Genomic DNA, 13,726 nt, shown 5'->3' with positions numbered 1-13,726 from the left:
TTTCCATTGTGAAAGTGTGATTTACGTCACAGGAAAGTAGCCATCGATTTGGCTCCAAAACTGGCAGACCGTTGGGTACGTGGACCTTGACACTGCTCCAGACCTTTAAGGGAAGTTCCACATCACAAAAGGTGCAAATTTATGCTAACAGGGTTGTCATTAACTTGCCCAATAAAGTCCTGTGGAATTGTGGGAGGATGTGACTCAGTGGAAAGCATCCTTTGTCTCCCTTATCTCTCCCCCCCCCTCCTCTCCATGGAGCTCATTTTGAGTGTCAACGAAGAGGCTTCTTTTGCAGGGTTGTGTGAAAGGTGGTATGATGTCATAAGTGGTGAATGCCATGTCTTTGTACCCCTGCCTAGGAGTAGGCATTCTGTAGTCTTTTATCTTCTCTGCATGTGGAGGCAGGAGGGAAGATTTGGTCCTGAATGTCCCAGAGCATTTTGGAGGCAAGGTTGCCTATAGGATACTGTAATAGCACTAGGACACCTTAAATTAATTGGCTTTGCAGTGCTATCTGCAGTAGAGCCCACACTGTAATTGAGAATTCAGTCCCCTTTGCCTCTGCAACAGTAGCTAAGCAACTCTTTTAAGTAGCCTTAGTAGTAGTTGCACTCTGCTCTTTACATTAAAAAGATAAATGTTTTTGAACCAGTACACCTGGCCAGTTTTTTTAAATATTAGCATTTAATAGACCTGTCTGGGCTATTAAATGTGTACCTAGAGATTTCACTCAATTTAATAAAATGACTAGAAAGAACACAGGTGTTGTAATGATGCTCACTCTGTAATACGGTAACACCTTGTTAAATAGAACCTTCTAATGACTATATTCCCATGTAAACGAAAGCTAACTGTTGTAATGATTGTTTTGTTTCTGATATTTATAGATGTGTTAAAAACTTCCTAAACAAATAAATAGTTTAAAATACACATGCACCTGCACACACGTACATGTGTGTTTGGGCTGTTGTTTATGGAAATATAGTCATAACACTGAACCAACCAGCTATTAAAATAACTCTAGTGGAAAAACCCTTGGGAGGGGCTTAGAGAAGAGAGGGAAGAGTGTGTCCATTATCTACCTCTTCAGCCTCTGTTCCTTTCCCCACACAAACTTGCCACTGCTGGGGGCCTCCCCAAGAGTCTAAGATGTCCATATCAAACAAGACTTGAGTTTGACTTGAATATGGACTAAGTGGAGACCTGGTTTGCAGAAGAACTCATAGCAGTTTGAGTTCTGTTTGTCCTTAAGCCCAAAGTGCTACTTTACTATAACAATCCCTACTGTGTGACTATGTTGTTTGCTCAGAGACTGAAGTACGAAGAGTGCTTTCAGATAAATTAAATCTTTACCTGCTTTCAGATAAATTAAATCTTTACCTGCTTGGTCTGCCTGCTGTAAGCGAGCAAATGGTTTCTCTGTGCACAATGAAGCTCTCCATCTGTGTGAGTGACTTTGTATTGCTGTTTGAGAGAGAATGTTGTAGAATGCTGATCAGAGGCTGATAGCCTGCTCCCAAATGATAGCGTCAGCACTGGGTACAAGTCCAATACTCTTATGGAGCACCCTTGTCTATCCAGAGAAATTTAAAGTTCACAGCTGAGATCTGTCAACACTGTAGAACATACCCATTTTAAGTGATTACGAGAATTCCAACACTGAAGAAAGGAGTGATAAGAAAAAAATGATTGAAAAATCCAGAAAGTTAATACTGATGCTTCTTTCTTCCACAGGTGGTTTTCTCACTTTTATATTCTTTCTGTGGTCTGGAATGGCTTCCTGCTCCTATTGCTTATTCAAGCTTTATTCCTAGCAAGACCTTTCCCGATATGGCTTCAGGATTTGCTCAGTGCTCTTGGTGGAGCTTCGCAGAACCAGGATGTGGGCAAGTACTCCACATGTTATGGACAGATGCACAGATGATGTAACGCAGAACTGGTATACTCTTCTGACCTTCCTTTGAGAATGCATTAGCTACTTATCCCTAATTTATAAATTTATACTATGGCTGTCAATCGCAGGTAACTCATGCAATTAACTAAAAAAAAAAATTAATCACGATTTTAAAAATTTCTGTTTTAATAATACTGTTAAACAATAATAGAATGCTAATTTAAATTTATTAAATATTTTGGATGTTTTTTTACATTTTTCAAATGTATTGATTTCAATTACAACACAGAATACAAAGTGTACAGTGCTCACTTTATATTATTTTTATACAAATATTTGCACTGTAAAAATAATAAAGAAATAGTATTTTTCAGTTTACCTCATACAAATACTGTAGTGCAGTCTCTTTATCATGAAAGTGCAACTTATAAATGTAGATTATTTTTTTTGGTTACGTAACTGCACTCAAAACCAAAACAATGTAAAACTTTAGAGCCTACAAGTCTGCTCAGTTCTTCTTGTTCAGCCAAGCGTTAAGACAAACAACTTGTTTTACATTTACATTTACATTTGATAATGCTGCCCGCTTCTTATTTACAGTGTCACCAAAAAGTGAGAACAGGCATTCGCATCGCACTTTTGTAGCCAGAGTTGCAAGATATATATATAGTACATGCCAGATATGCTAAACATTCATATGCCCCTTCATGCTTCGGCCACCATTCCAGAGGACATGCTTCCACGCTGATGGCATTCGTTTTAAAAAAGAAAAAAGTGTTAATTAACTTTGTGACTGAACTCCATGGGGGAGAATTGTATGTCTCCTGCTGTTTTACCCGCATTCTGCCATATATTTCATGTTATAGCAGTCTCAGATGATGACCCAGCACATGTTGTTCATTTTAAGAATACTTTCTCTGCAGATTTGACAAAACGCAAAGAAGGTACCAATGCGAGCTATCTAAAGATAGCTATAGCACTAGGCCCAAGGTTTAAGAATCTGAAGTGCCTTCCAAAATCTGTGAGGGACGAGGTCTGGAACATGCTTTCAGATGTCTTAAAAGAACAACTCTCCAATGCAGAAACTACAGAATCCAAACCACCAAAAAAGAAAATCAACCTGTTGGTGGCATCTGACTCAGATAATGAAAATGAACATATGTCGGTCTGCACTGCTTTGGATCGTTATTGAGCAGAACCCGTCATCAGCATGGATGCATGTCCTTGGAATGGTGGTCGAAGCATGAAGGGACATATGAATCTTTAGCTCATCTGGCACGTATATATCTTGCAACGCCGGCTACAACAGTGCCATGTGAACGCCTGTTCTCACTTTCACTGACATAAGCCTTACGCCTTTCGTGGAGGTGGAGTTAGGATGTCAGTGTAGAAGAGCACTTACGTTGGCGGGAGCAAGGCTGTAGTGTAGACACGACATAGTTAGGTCGACATAAGGTGTCTTATGTCGACCTAGCTATAGTGTAAACCAGAGGTGGGCAAACTATGGCCCGTGGGCCACATCTGGCCCACAGGACCCTCCTGCCTGGCCCAGGAGGCTAGCCCCCGGCCCCTCCCCCGCAGCCTCAGCTTGCCCCGCTGCCAGCGCAATGCTCTGTGCGGTGGGGCTGCGAGCTCCTGGGGCAGTGCATATGCAGAGCTGTGGCCTGACCCAGTGCTCTGTGCTGCGCAGTGGTGTGGCTGGCTCCCGCCAGACTGCGCAGCTGCCTGTGCTACTGCTCTGGGCGGTGCAGCTGTAGTGCCACCAGCCACCGATGCTCCAGGCAGTGCGGTAAGGGGGCAGGGAGCAGGGGGGGTTGGATAGAGGGCAGGGGAGTTCGGGGTGGTGGTGGTGGTCGGGGTGGGATTGTGGATAGGGGTCGGGGCGGTCAGAGGGCAGGAAATGGGGGGGTTGAATGGGGGTAGTGGTCCCGGGGGGGACAGTCAGGAAGGGGGGGGGGCTGGATGGGGAGACAGGGGGCAGTTAGGGGCAGGGGTCCCCGGGGGGCAGTCAGGAATGAGAGGAGGGGTTGGATGGCCGGTGGGGGGGCAGTCAGGAGCGGGGGTTCCAATGACACCTCACATGACTTACCTTGTACAAAATACGTCAGAATTATGCCATAATCAGATCATCATAATATCACTGTGAAGAATATGGGGTGCAGTGTCACCTTCCCAGCCCCTGCCTTCATCAGAAAGTTAGAATAGATCTGAAAGAAGCAAATTTGATCTCACATTAGATTGGTAAGGAAACACTTTATTTGAAAAATTCTAGATTAGGGTGTAACTATGTAAAGTGTTTATAGATTTGGGAAGGCTGTAAACAAAGAATCCCATGATACCCACACATTAATCTTTGCAGTACCACCGTAAGAAGAACAGGTCAGGAAACCACGGCATCGTTGGCCTTGTTCAAGGCTTACCATTATTCAACACTCCTTTTCTAGAAGTAATACTTCCTTTATTTAGACAGAAGAAACTAATGGAAAGGATGTTCCAGAATAATCTCTTGGTTTAATTGATTTAAAAGTGGACAGCAAAGCAAAACTTTTTTTGCCCTGTTCAATTGTTTTTAGGATATATAAAGAGTATTTCATAAATTTTAAAAATATATTCCTTTGTTTTTTCTCACTGTAAATATCTGGCCTTTCTTTTATTTTACCTTAGCAAGAAAAATGGGGAGGACCTGTGCAGCTCTCCCTTCCCCCAACTCAGAGGGGAGGGGATGCTGATTCTCAGCCTTAATTTAAAAAAAAAAAAAAAAAAAAAAGACCCCCCCCCTTTATCTTAATACATCATCAAATGCAATAAAAGCAACAACAACAAAAAGTATTTTGCTTTAAAATTCACCTTTAGCACATTCAGTCAACTGAAAAAAAAAATACTTCTGCCTGAAAAATGAGTCAGTAAATCTTGTATCAGCTCAGAGGTTCTAGCCAAAACTTGAAAAAAACAAATTCCAGTTTTATTGGATGTTTTCACATTTTGGATATCTGAGGTTTTTCTGTGCAACTGAAAGAGATTAAAAATCTCTCTTAAAAGTTTGTTTACATCATGCATTTGACAATTTGTGTGTAGTCCATTTCACTATAGTCTGTTTTCTCTTTTTGTGTGGTTCTTTCAGACACCAACAGAGGAAAGAGAAGCAGTTTAAAAAAAAAAATAGGCAAATTGGGGAATTTGGAGGTAGTTCTTACAACTGCCTTCACTTTTAACTTTTTTTAAAATTTAAATTACCATCTCTCAAGTTGTCAGTGTTCCTTTTGCAACACTAATAATAAGACAAACGCTAAATGTGCTCATCATTGCAACATGCGGGTGCCATATACGCAAATTAAAAAGCATCCTTTCTGTCCAAAAGGACTTGCTCTCCATCTTTCAAGGCAGTCATCTTAAAAATACACACACTGATTTTCTTTTTTCTGTCGTTCCTGCTTTTCAGGTTCCATAGCTGATGTCCTCTCGATAATTTTAAAATTAATGCAAATTAAATTATAGTGAAAACTGTTTTCCAGATGGAATTCAGAGCTGTGTTTGTGAAGAGAAAGAGTTTGAGATTGTCACTTCTGTTTGACTTGTAGGTGACAAACACCTGTCAGCCCTCTTGGTTCTCATGCTCCTGTGGCTACACAGCTTTCGAAGGCTCATAGAGTGCCTCTGCATCAGTGTCTTCTCCAGTGGTGTCATTCACATCGTACAGTACTGCTTTGCACTTGGGTACTATATTGTTATTGGCTTAACAGTGCTGTGTCAAGTGCCAGCTAATGTCAGCAATGGTGAGTGCCTCTTTAGTGCTAACCATAGTTGCAGCTTCTTTTTAATTTGTTTCTAGTATCACAAGATGGTTTGGTGAGGGTGGGAGTAGGGGGATGGGTGAGCGAGAGATTAGTAGTATGCCTAATCTTTTCACCTTCTAAAGCTCTATCTACAGAGTGTTTTTGTGTACAGGTGAATGTGAGATAGGTATTTGATGAGATCTATAAAAATACTTACTGCAGTTACTTAAAGTCAGACTTATTAGTCAGCACATGACATCACATGCACGCCTGTAGTATGTATCTTAGTTCTGCTCTGCATGTGGTTTCTCCTTATAGCTCAGTACCATTGTTTGCTGTATGCCACCATGTCCCTTAGACTCCCAGACCCAACACATCATGTCTTTGTCAATGAGGTGCTTCCACTTTATGAAGGAACCTCCAGCTCAGCAGAGGTCAGGATCTCCCTGGTTACATGGCTATTATAGTCTGAAGTTTCTCTTTGCTATGGGCCCTCCTTTAAATATGAGCCTGCCCCATGGCCAGCACCTTTGTCTGTCTACTTAGTTCTTGGCCTCCAGTCACCCATCTAGTATCCAATCGCCTCCTTTCTGTTTGCTACATGGGCCAGTTAAGTATCCACAAATCCTGTAGAGCTCTTTGAATGATGTGACTTGTTTTTGCCAACATGCTGCACCAAGTCCTACAGTTGAGCTGCTGTTTGCTCTGCTGCATAGGTACATGATGAACCAAAATGCCCAAACTGCCTGGTGTGCTTTTCATATGACTAATTTTTCTTATGTGGTCAGCACTAGATACAGAATTTAAGCTATCTTAGAGGTAGCTTTTGTCCTCCATGCTGATTTTACAGCACTTTTAGAATGATTTTGGTGCAAACAAAGCCTTTTCTAGGTGGCACTGTCTGGGTGCATTTTCTACCTTCCTAATCATGGCATTCCACAAAGATGGTGCATTGACATAAGCACTGGGGCCCATCCATAGTGCAAATTTCTAACAAATCAGAGTAATCTGTTCTAACCATTTTTTTTTTTTTTTTTTATTGCTAGTATAGATCAGGCAACACAGTTCTGTAATGATATCTTGACCTGAGCTATGGCACTGTCTTCTAACATGGTGATAAGAATACATTTTTATAAATACTGCCACAGTCAAAAATATGTTAGAATATGGAGGCCTGAACCAAATGGTGACCCTTTCTGCTTGTAGTATGCACCATCCCTTATTCCTACAGCTACTGATTTAAAAACAAAACTGACTAATTATACTGGTCTACAATTTTTGAGATGTCGTCTGCTTCAGAAATAAAATGTGCTATTTATTATGTATTTTGATGTGCTGAATTCAAATATGACAATTAAAATAACTGGAGTGGCCAATCTTTCTTGATGGAGTGGAAATCTCTTGCACGACTATCCCATTCGCAGAGAAAACAGCAGTACTTTGTGTATCCAGTCTGCAGACCAAGCAAGAGAGCAACAACCTTCAAATCGCCCCAAAGCTGCCACTGATGTTGGTCATAGTTTATGCACCTCAAAAGTTGTTTCATGTTGTCATAGGTTTCCTTCATATGGACTGCATGACCAACTGGAATTGATGGCAAAACATTGCCATTATGCAGTAAAACAGCTTTAAGTCTCGTCTTCGATGAATCAATGAACAGTCTCCACTCATCTGGATCATGAACGATGTTGAGAGCTGCCATCACACCATTGATGTTGTTACAGGCTACAAGATCACCTTCCATGAAGAAGAATGGGACAAGATCCTTTTGACGGTCACAGAACATGGAAACCCTAACATCACTTGCCAGGAGATTCCACTGCTGTAGTCTGGAGCCCAACAGCTCTGCCTTACACTTGGGTAGTTCCAAATCCCTGACAAGGTCATTCAGCTCCCCTTGTGTTATGTGGTTCAGAGCAGGAGGTTGGGAGAAAATGTGGGTCCTGTGACATTGATGGTTCAGGACCAGAAGTTTCATCCTCTTCCTCGTCTGACTAGAGAATGATTCTGGTGCATCAGGAAACGGCAGTCCTTCTCTGTGGAGTACTGGGCGTATAGCTGATGGAATGTTTGGATAATGCACAGTCCACTTTTTCTTCTTTGACACAGCTTTCCCAACTGGAGGCACCATGCAGAAGTAACAATTGCTGGTATGATCTGTTGGCTCTCTCCAAATCATTGGCACTGCAAAAGGCATAGATTTCCTTTTCCTGTTCAACCACTGGTGAAGATTTGTTGCACAAGTGTTGCAGCATATGTGTGGGGCCCACCTCTTGTCCTGATCTCCAATTTTGCAGCCAAAATAAAGGTGATAGGCTTTCTTAACCATAGTGGTTATACTGCGCTTTTGTGATGCAAAAGTCACTTCACCACAAACATAGCAGAAGTTATCTGCACTGTTCACACAAGTACGAGGCATCTCTGCTCACTTTGGCTAAACAGAAATGTGTCCCTTTGCAAAATCAAACACTGACAAATAAGAGAGCAAGCCACTGTATGATTTCTAGAGCTGATATAGGGCAATTTGTTCAGCAGAGTGATGTAAGCTTTATGATTGCATCATCCATGACTTCTAGGAATAACATGATGCAATTAATATCATATATGACGCAATACCAACTTCAGATTGCATCATCCATTGTTTTGCCTAAAAAGCAAGTACTGTCCAAACCCAGTCATAGATTTATTCATAGATCCAGTCAAAGATGTATTTTAGTCATTTCTGGTTTAAATTGAGATCCCTTCCCTTTATAACTCACTTATCCTTCGCCATTCCCAAGTCAGGGGTCGTATATACTGACCCAATAGCATATCTTGAAAACTAGAGCCAATCAACAATTTTAAGCATCATTTTCGTTCTCAGTGACCCAGAATTAAAGTTTGACTACATTTATTTCAGAAGCATTTTTGCTGTAGAGCAGTGTTATAACTTGCAGTAGCAGGCAGTTAAGAATAAAGGTTTGCAGCAATTCAGAACTAGGGTGTGGTTCACTGTCTGCATAAGTTGTGTTTAAAAGTTCCCTTCACCATTATTCAAGAAGAGGGGAGTACACTGGGAAAAGCTGCAAGGTTAAATATATACAAGCTGAACTTTTTTTGAGATGGTTGTTGGTGAGGGTTCAATGCAGACTTTTTTTCTAATCTTGTATTAATAGGCATACTATTTTCATTTTTAATTCAGGAAAAGACCTCTTTATGCAAATCTGCTGGTACCACATCCTAGGAATTATGATGTACATTTGGGCCTCTGTTCACCAACATAGATGCCATGTGATTCTAGCTAATCTTAGAAAAAGTAAATCAGGTGAGATGTTTCACTTCTTGGAGCTGTTTGTAATAATTTTTTCCATTAAAAATTTTGTCACAATTAATCTGTGTAGAGCCTTAGAACACTGGTATTTTCCAAAAACTCAGTGAAATGAATGCTGATGTGAATATGTATCTATGTAGATCATTTTCCAAGGGATTAAATTAGTCTATCTGGAAGAGGCATGAGCTGGTGATATATAGTTATTCACAGTATGCAAGGTTTAAAACAAAGTTCATAGTTGTATTATCCTGAATAGAAATGTCTAAAATGTGTTAGGAATTTTAGGTAATTGATAACTAATAATCACATCTGTCATTTATAAATGGAGAGACTGATACGCAGAGGCTACAGAAGAAATTACTTTCCTGAGCCATGATTAGAAATTCTCACTCGATACTTAGACCTCACTTCTTAAAGTAACATTAGACATTGTATTGGGAATGAGCTAAGGTGACATTCATAACACTAGACTTTTTGTATTGGGAATGAGTTAAGGTCACCATTTTCAAACCTGAGTGGCTAAAATTTGGCTCCTTAATCCATATGTAGGCACGTAATGAAAGTGGTGTGAGTCTTTTTCAGAAGTGCTTAGCACCCACAAATCTCACTGAAGTCCGTGGGAACTGCAGGTGCTCAGCATTACTCCGTAATTATACATAAATATGGATTAAGAGTTAGAGCATGTATTTAAAACAAGCTTTATCAACTAACTTTTTTTTCTTTCTTTAAATTGCAGGAAAGGTAGTAAACTTGAGCCACAGCATTCCTTTTGGAGACTGGTTTGAGAGAGTATCTTGCCCACATTATTTTGCTGAACTCCTAATATATGTATCCTTGGCCATCACATTTGGATTTCAAAACTTAACATGGTGGCTTGTAGTGATGTTTGTGTTGTTTAACCAGGCATTGGCTGCAGTTCTGTGCCAGGAGTTCTATGTGAACAAATTCAGCTGCTACCCAACACATCGAAAAGCATTTATACCATTTCTTTTTTAGAACCTTTATTTTTGTTAAATATATCTTTAATGTAACCTGTGAAATGCTGTTTAAAAGGTAATGGAAGACTGAGGTTCTCAGGAGTATGGTGTAATGCAACTGCTACAGAAGGTGTGGTGAAACAATACTGATTGTCTGATTCCAGCTCAAAGCTACACAGGATTTTAATGAAAAAAAAGTTTCATTTTGATTTAATGATAAAGGATCTGTGACAGATTTTCGGTTACCAATTTGCCTGAGGCATCCGGTGATCAGGCTGAGGCCACAGGATCTTTAGGGAGGAGATGACGAAACACACCAAGTGTCTAAATTTTAAAGCTTTATTAATAAAATAACAGCAGAGAGTGATGTGTGCTCCCCACGTCACTCAGAGGAAGGAAGAACGCGTTAGTGCCACAAGCCCTAACCCACTTTCATACTCACACATGCTCTACCCAAGGCTGACCAAGCCTGGGTGTAACGTAAGAAGAAGCGGGGGCAGGAGAGGATGGATGGGAATTCTGTCCTGTGCGCACAGGTTGTCCAGGGTCCGCTGCGATCTCTGAATTACTCCAGCTCTCAGGAGGGTTTTTAAGTCCAGGGTTCCTTTGGGGGTGTTTCGTTCTGTGACTTCTGTTCCTGGTGTTCTTTGTACCAGTCCAAACCGGCTTTCTGTGGTCTCAACTTTCCCAAAACACACCAGCTCCAGGGACGCACATCTCTGCTTCCCGCCTCTCTCCTCCCCTGCCCCCCCACTGTCTCGCCTGTGTTTTCCATCTCTGCAGCCCTAGTTCAATGTACTTTTTCTTTTCTCATGGCTGTCTGTGGCTGAGTGAGAGATAAACGCAGCTGCAGATTTCTTCTCTAGTGCCATGACCTTGGACTGGGACCAGTGTAGCGTCTTACTGTTGGACTGAGCTAGCTAGCTACAGTGTTGAGTTAACCCGTTCTCTGCTCTCTTCCTCCTTTCCCTTTGGCCTTTTGCACCTGCAACATTCCACACTCTTACCTTTGACTCTTCCCAAAATGCCCTGTGATGCTTGCAACAGCTTTAGTAATATACAATGATGACCTGCCTCCCACAGGGGGACCCCTTGAGGGAGGGGGCCATTGGGGTGTGACATATCTACAGTATGTACAATCTGAACTGTACGTGGTATTAAAGACCTCAGTTAAAATTCAAGAACTGCTGATGTTTAACATTTGTATTTTTGACATTCATGTTTAATATTTAAACCACTTTCATTGCTGTTATGTAGCAAGCCAAAATGTGTGCCTGTATTTTATATGTGTAACACACATGTATGTAGGGAAGGGAAGTTGCTCAAAGTGAGGAGAAACCACTGTATTTCATGTTTTAACTAATATTTTAAAAGAAAACTATACTCATCCCCCACACACCGTGGCCATTAAATCTATTAAAAGAAGCTAACTGTTAAGGAATATGGTGCATTGCCTCTAAATATTTTCCTATGGATAATTTTGAAAGTAGTTGGTATTCTTAGAGGAGAGTGAGTATGGGATTAATGGGGAGAGGAAACCAGGATATTTCGAATATAAGGATAAGGGACCCCCACTTATGACTGTTTCATTTTTTGCTAATATATATACATCTGTTTCAATTCACACCTTTCAGAAATACCAAATACAATAAAAGGTTGAGAAATCTCTTTGATGGGAAGGATGGGTATTACACTGACTGATGCTCATTCTCAATAGCAGAAATAAATCTACTTTTTAGGCAATAGAAGTCAGTGGCTGTGTTTGACCAGCTTGTTGGAACAGGAATGTCTCCATGCTGATTCTTTGTATAAGCAGTTTGTACCTCAGGGTCTGAGGAAAGATTGGGTTACTGGTTTTTTAGAGCAGAACGGCCTTATGACTGAAACCACAAGGATGCAGGGGAGAGCAGGCAAACTCTCACCCTTAGACACTTTGGATTTGCTTGGTATCTCTTTAAAACAGAATCCAGTCTCTGAGCTGGTGGTGGCGGCGGATCCACAAGCAAGCATACAGGAGAGTGTGTAGATGTTCATAGCACAGAGGGGCTGCAGTTGGTGAACACACCTAGCCAGCAAAGGGATTCCTGTAAGCAGGGAGGTTCAGTTTTCAACCTTCTAGGAAAAAGGTTGGGCGCGGGGAAGGACCCAATCTGCTGAAGGGAAGAATGAGTGTACAGCCTTGAAATTGTTAGCAGATGAGAATTTGAAAGCTAGTGTCTGGGTTGATACAATCTACCTGGCTGACAAGGGAGGGGGAAGATTTGCTCCATAGTTGGTAGCAATGAGGACACACCTGGCCAGCCGAGGGATTCAGCGAGACAAGAGGCATGGTATGACCAAGATACTTATAAACACTGACTTGTAACAAATTTGGTGTTACTGTTAAGGTTTAACCTTCTAATGTATTTGATTTTGATGTCAACCCTGGTAAAAAGATCAAAGTGTATGACTGATACAAAGCCTGTAAACATTTGGGAATAATACCTAAAATCACATTGTATGCTAGAGAGCTTTATGATAGTGAAATGTTACAACCGATACCTGTAAGCAATTGTGAAACTTGGCAATGCAGAGAAACCTTTATAAATGTAGTCTGCTGTATAGAGAAGGAAACTGAGGCACATTACCACATTGCTGTCGTGGCTAAATGCCAAAGTAATTATACCCTTGAGAGCATTAATGTCTATATTGATGTAACAGAGAGAGAATACTTTCAGAAAATGAAGGTAGCTGTATATAAAGAGCCTGATTTAGTCAGACATGATTTTGATAAACTATTTCTGTTGTACACTAATACTTGTGATGTAAACTGAAAGTGCAGTAATATAGGTCCTAGAATGGAAAATTCTTGTAAGGCATTCAGCAGTGTCTAGGGACACCCCTTTCTGCATCAATTTTGTGTGGGGTGTGTGACGCTGTATGGATTCTGGGAGACACTTGAGGATATTATGAATATTGTAAAACTGCAATGAGTTGTGCCAGATATGCCACGTAAGATATCTGCAAAAATGTTATAGTTTGCTAAATACAAACACATACATGAGATTATTGTATCACATTTGTATTTTGGGTTATACATATGTATCTATGTCTGTATTACAAAACTTGTGCTATGCTTCTGGGTGACATCCCCAGACAGTTTGGGCATCAGCTCTGCCTAGCCTAGGGATCCAATCCCTCACACAATGCACTCCTTTTAGATGGGCCTATTAAGGACCATCAGCTATACAATTGACCCATTGAGAGAAGTCAGAGGATACACCTTATGACTCAGCAAGGCATGCATAGGTATGCCTATGGCCGGAAAAGGCTTCCAGGCCAGTGCTGGGCAGTTTTTGTGTGAAACAAAGGAAGCACAAGCCACATGGCAAAAGACTATAAAAGGCAGCTGCATCTTCTCCATTTTGTCTTCAGTCCTGCTTCTGACCTCTCGAGGAACTTTGCTAAAAACCAAAGCTCTGAACAAAGGACTGAATGACCCATCCAAGCTGTGGATGTACTCCAGATACTTGACTTAAGCCAGCGGTTTATTCCATAACTGTTACAAACCTGAACCAAGAACTTTGCCATTACTGTATGTAACTGATTCCTTTAACCAATTTTAACTCTCACCTTTCTTTCTTTTTATGAATAAACCTTCAGATTTTAGATACTAAAGGATTGGCATCAGCGTGATTTTGGGGTAAGATCTAAGTGGTTTTTTTTTTTTTTTAATATATAAATAAAATATATTGACCGGGGTATGTGGCTGGCCCTTTGGGATCAGAAG

At 40.9% G+C, this 13,726-nt stretch overlaps 1 protein-coding gene across 1 annotated transcript; it reads left to right on the top strand.

Annotated features, from left to right (window-relative positions):
* Positions 1–1,699: 1,699 nt before the first annotated feature.
* On the top strand, positions 1,700–13,520 carry SRD5A3 (steroid 5 alpha-reductase 3; the record flags this gene model as incomplete). The annotated part of the gene is made up of 4 exons (XM_034772525.1): positions 1,700–1,889; positions 5,476–5,670; positions 8,852–8,974; positions 9,717–13,520. Coding segments are annotated over 4 exons (768 nt in total), but the record flags the coding sequence as incomplete, so codon positions are not given.
* Between the last annotated feature and the right edge of the window lie 206 nt (positions 13,521–13,726).

This window comes from Trachemys scripta, chromosome 5 (assembly GCF_013100865.1).
Source record: "Trachemys scripta elegans isolate TJP31775 chromosome 5, CAS_Tse_1.0, whole genome shotgun sequence".
NCBI lineage: Eukaryota > Metazoa > Chordata > Testudines > Emydidae > Trachemys > Trachemys scripta.
Note: the sequence above shows the minus strand (reverse complement) of the source record. Positions and strands in the feature narration are given on the sequence as shown.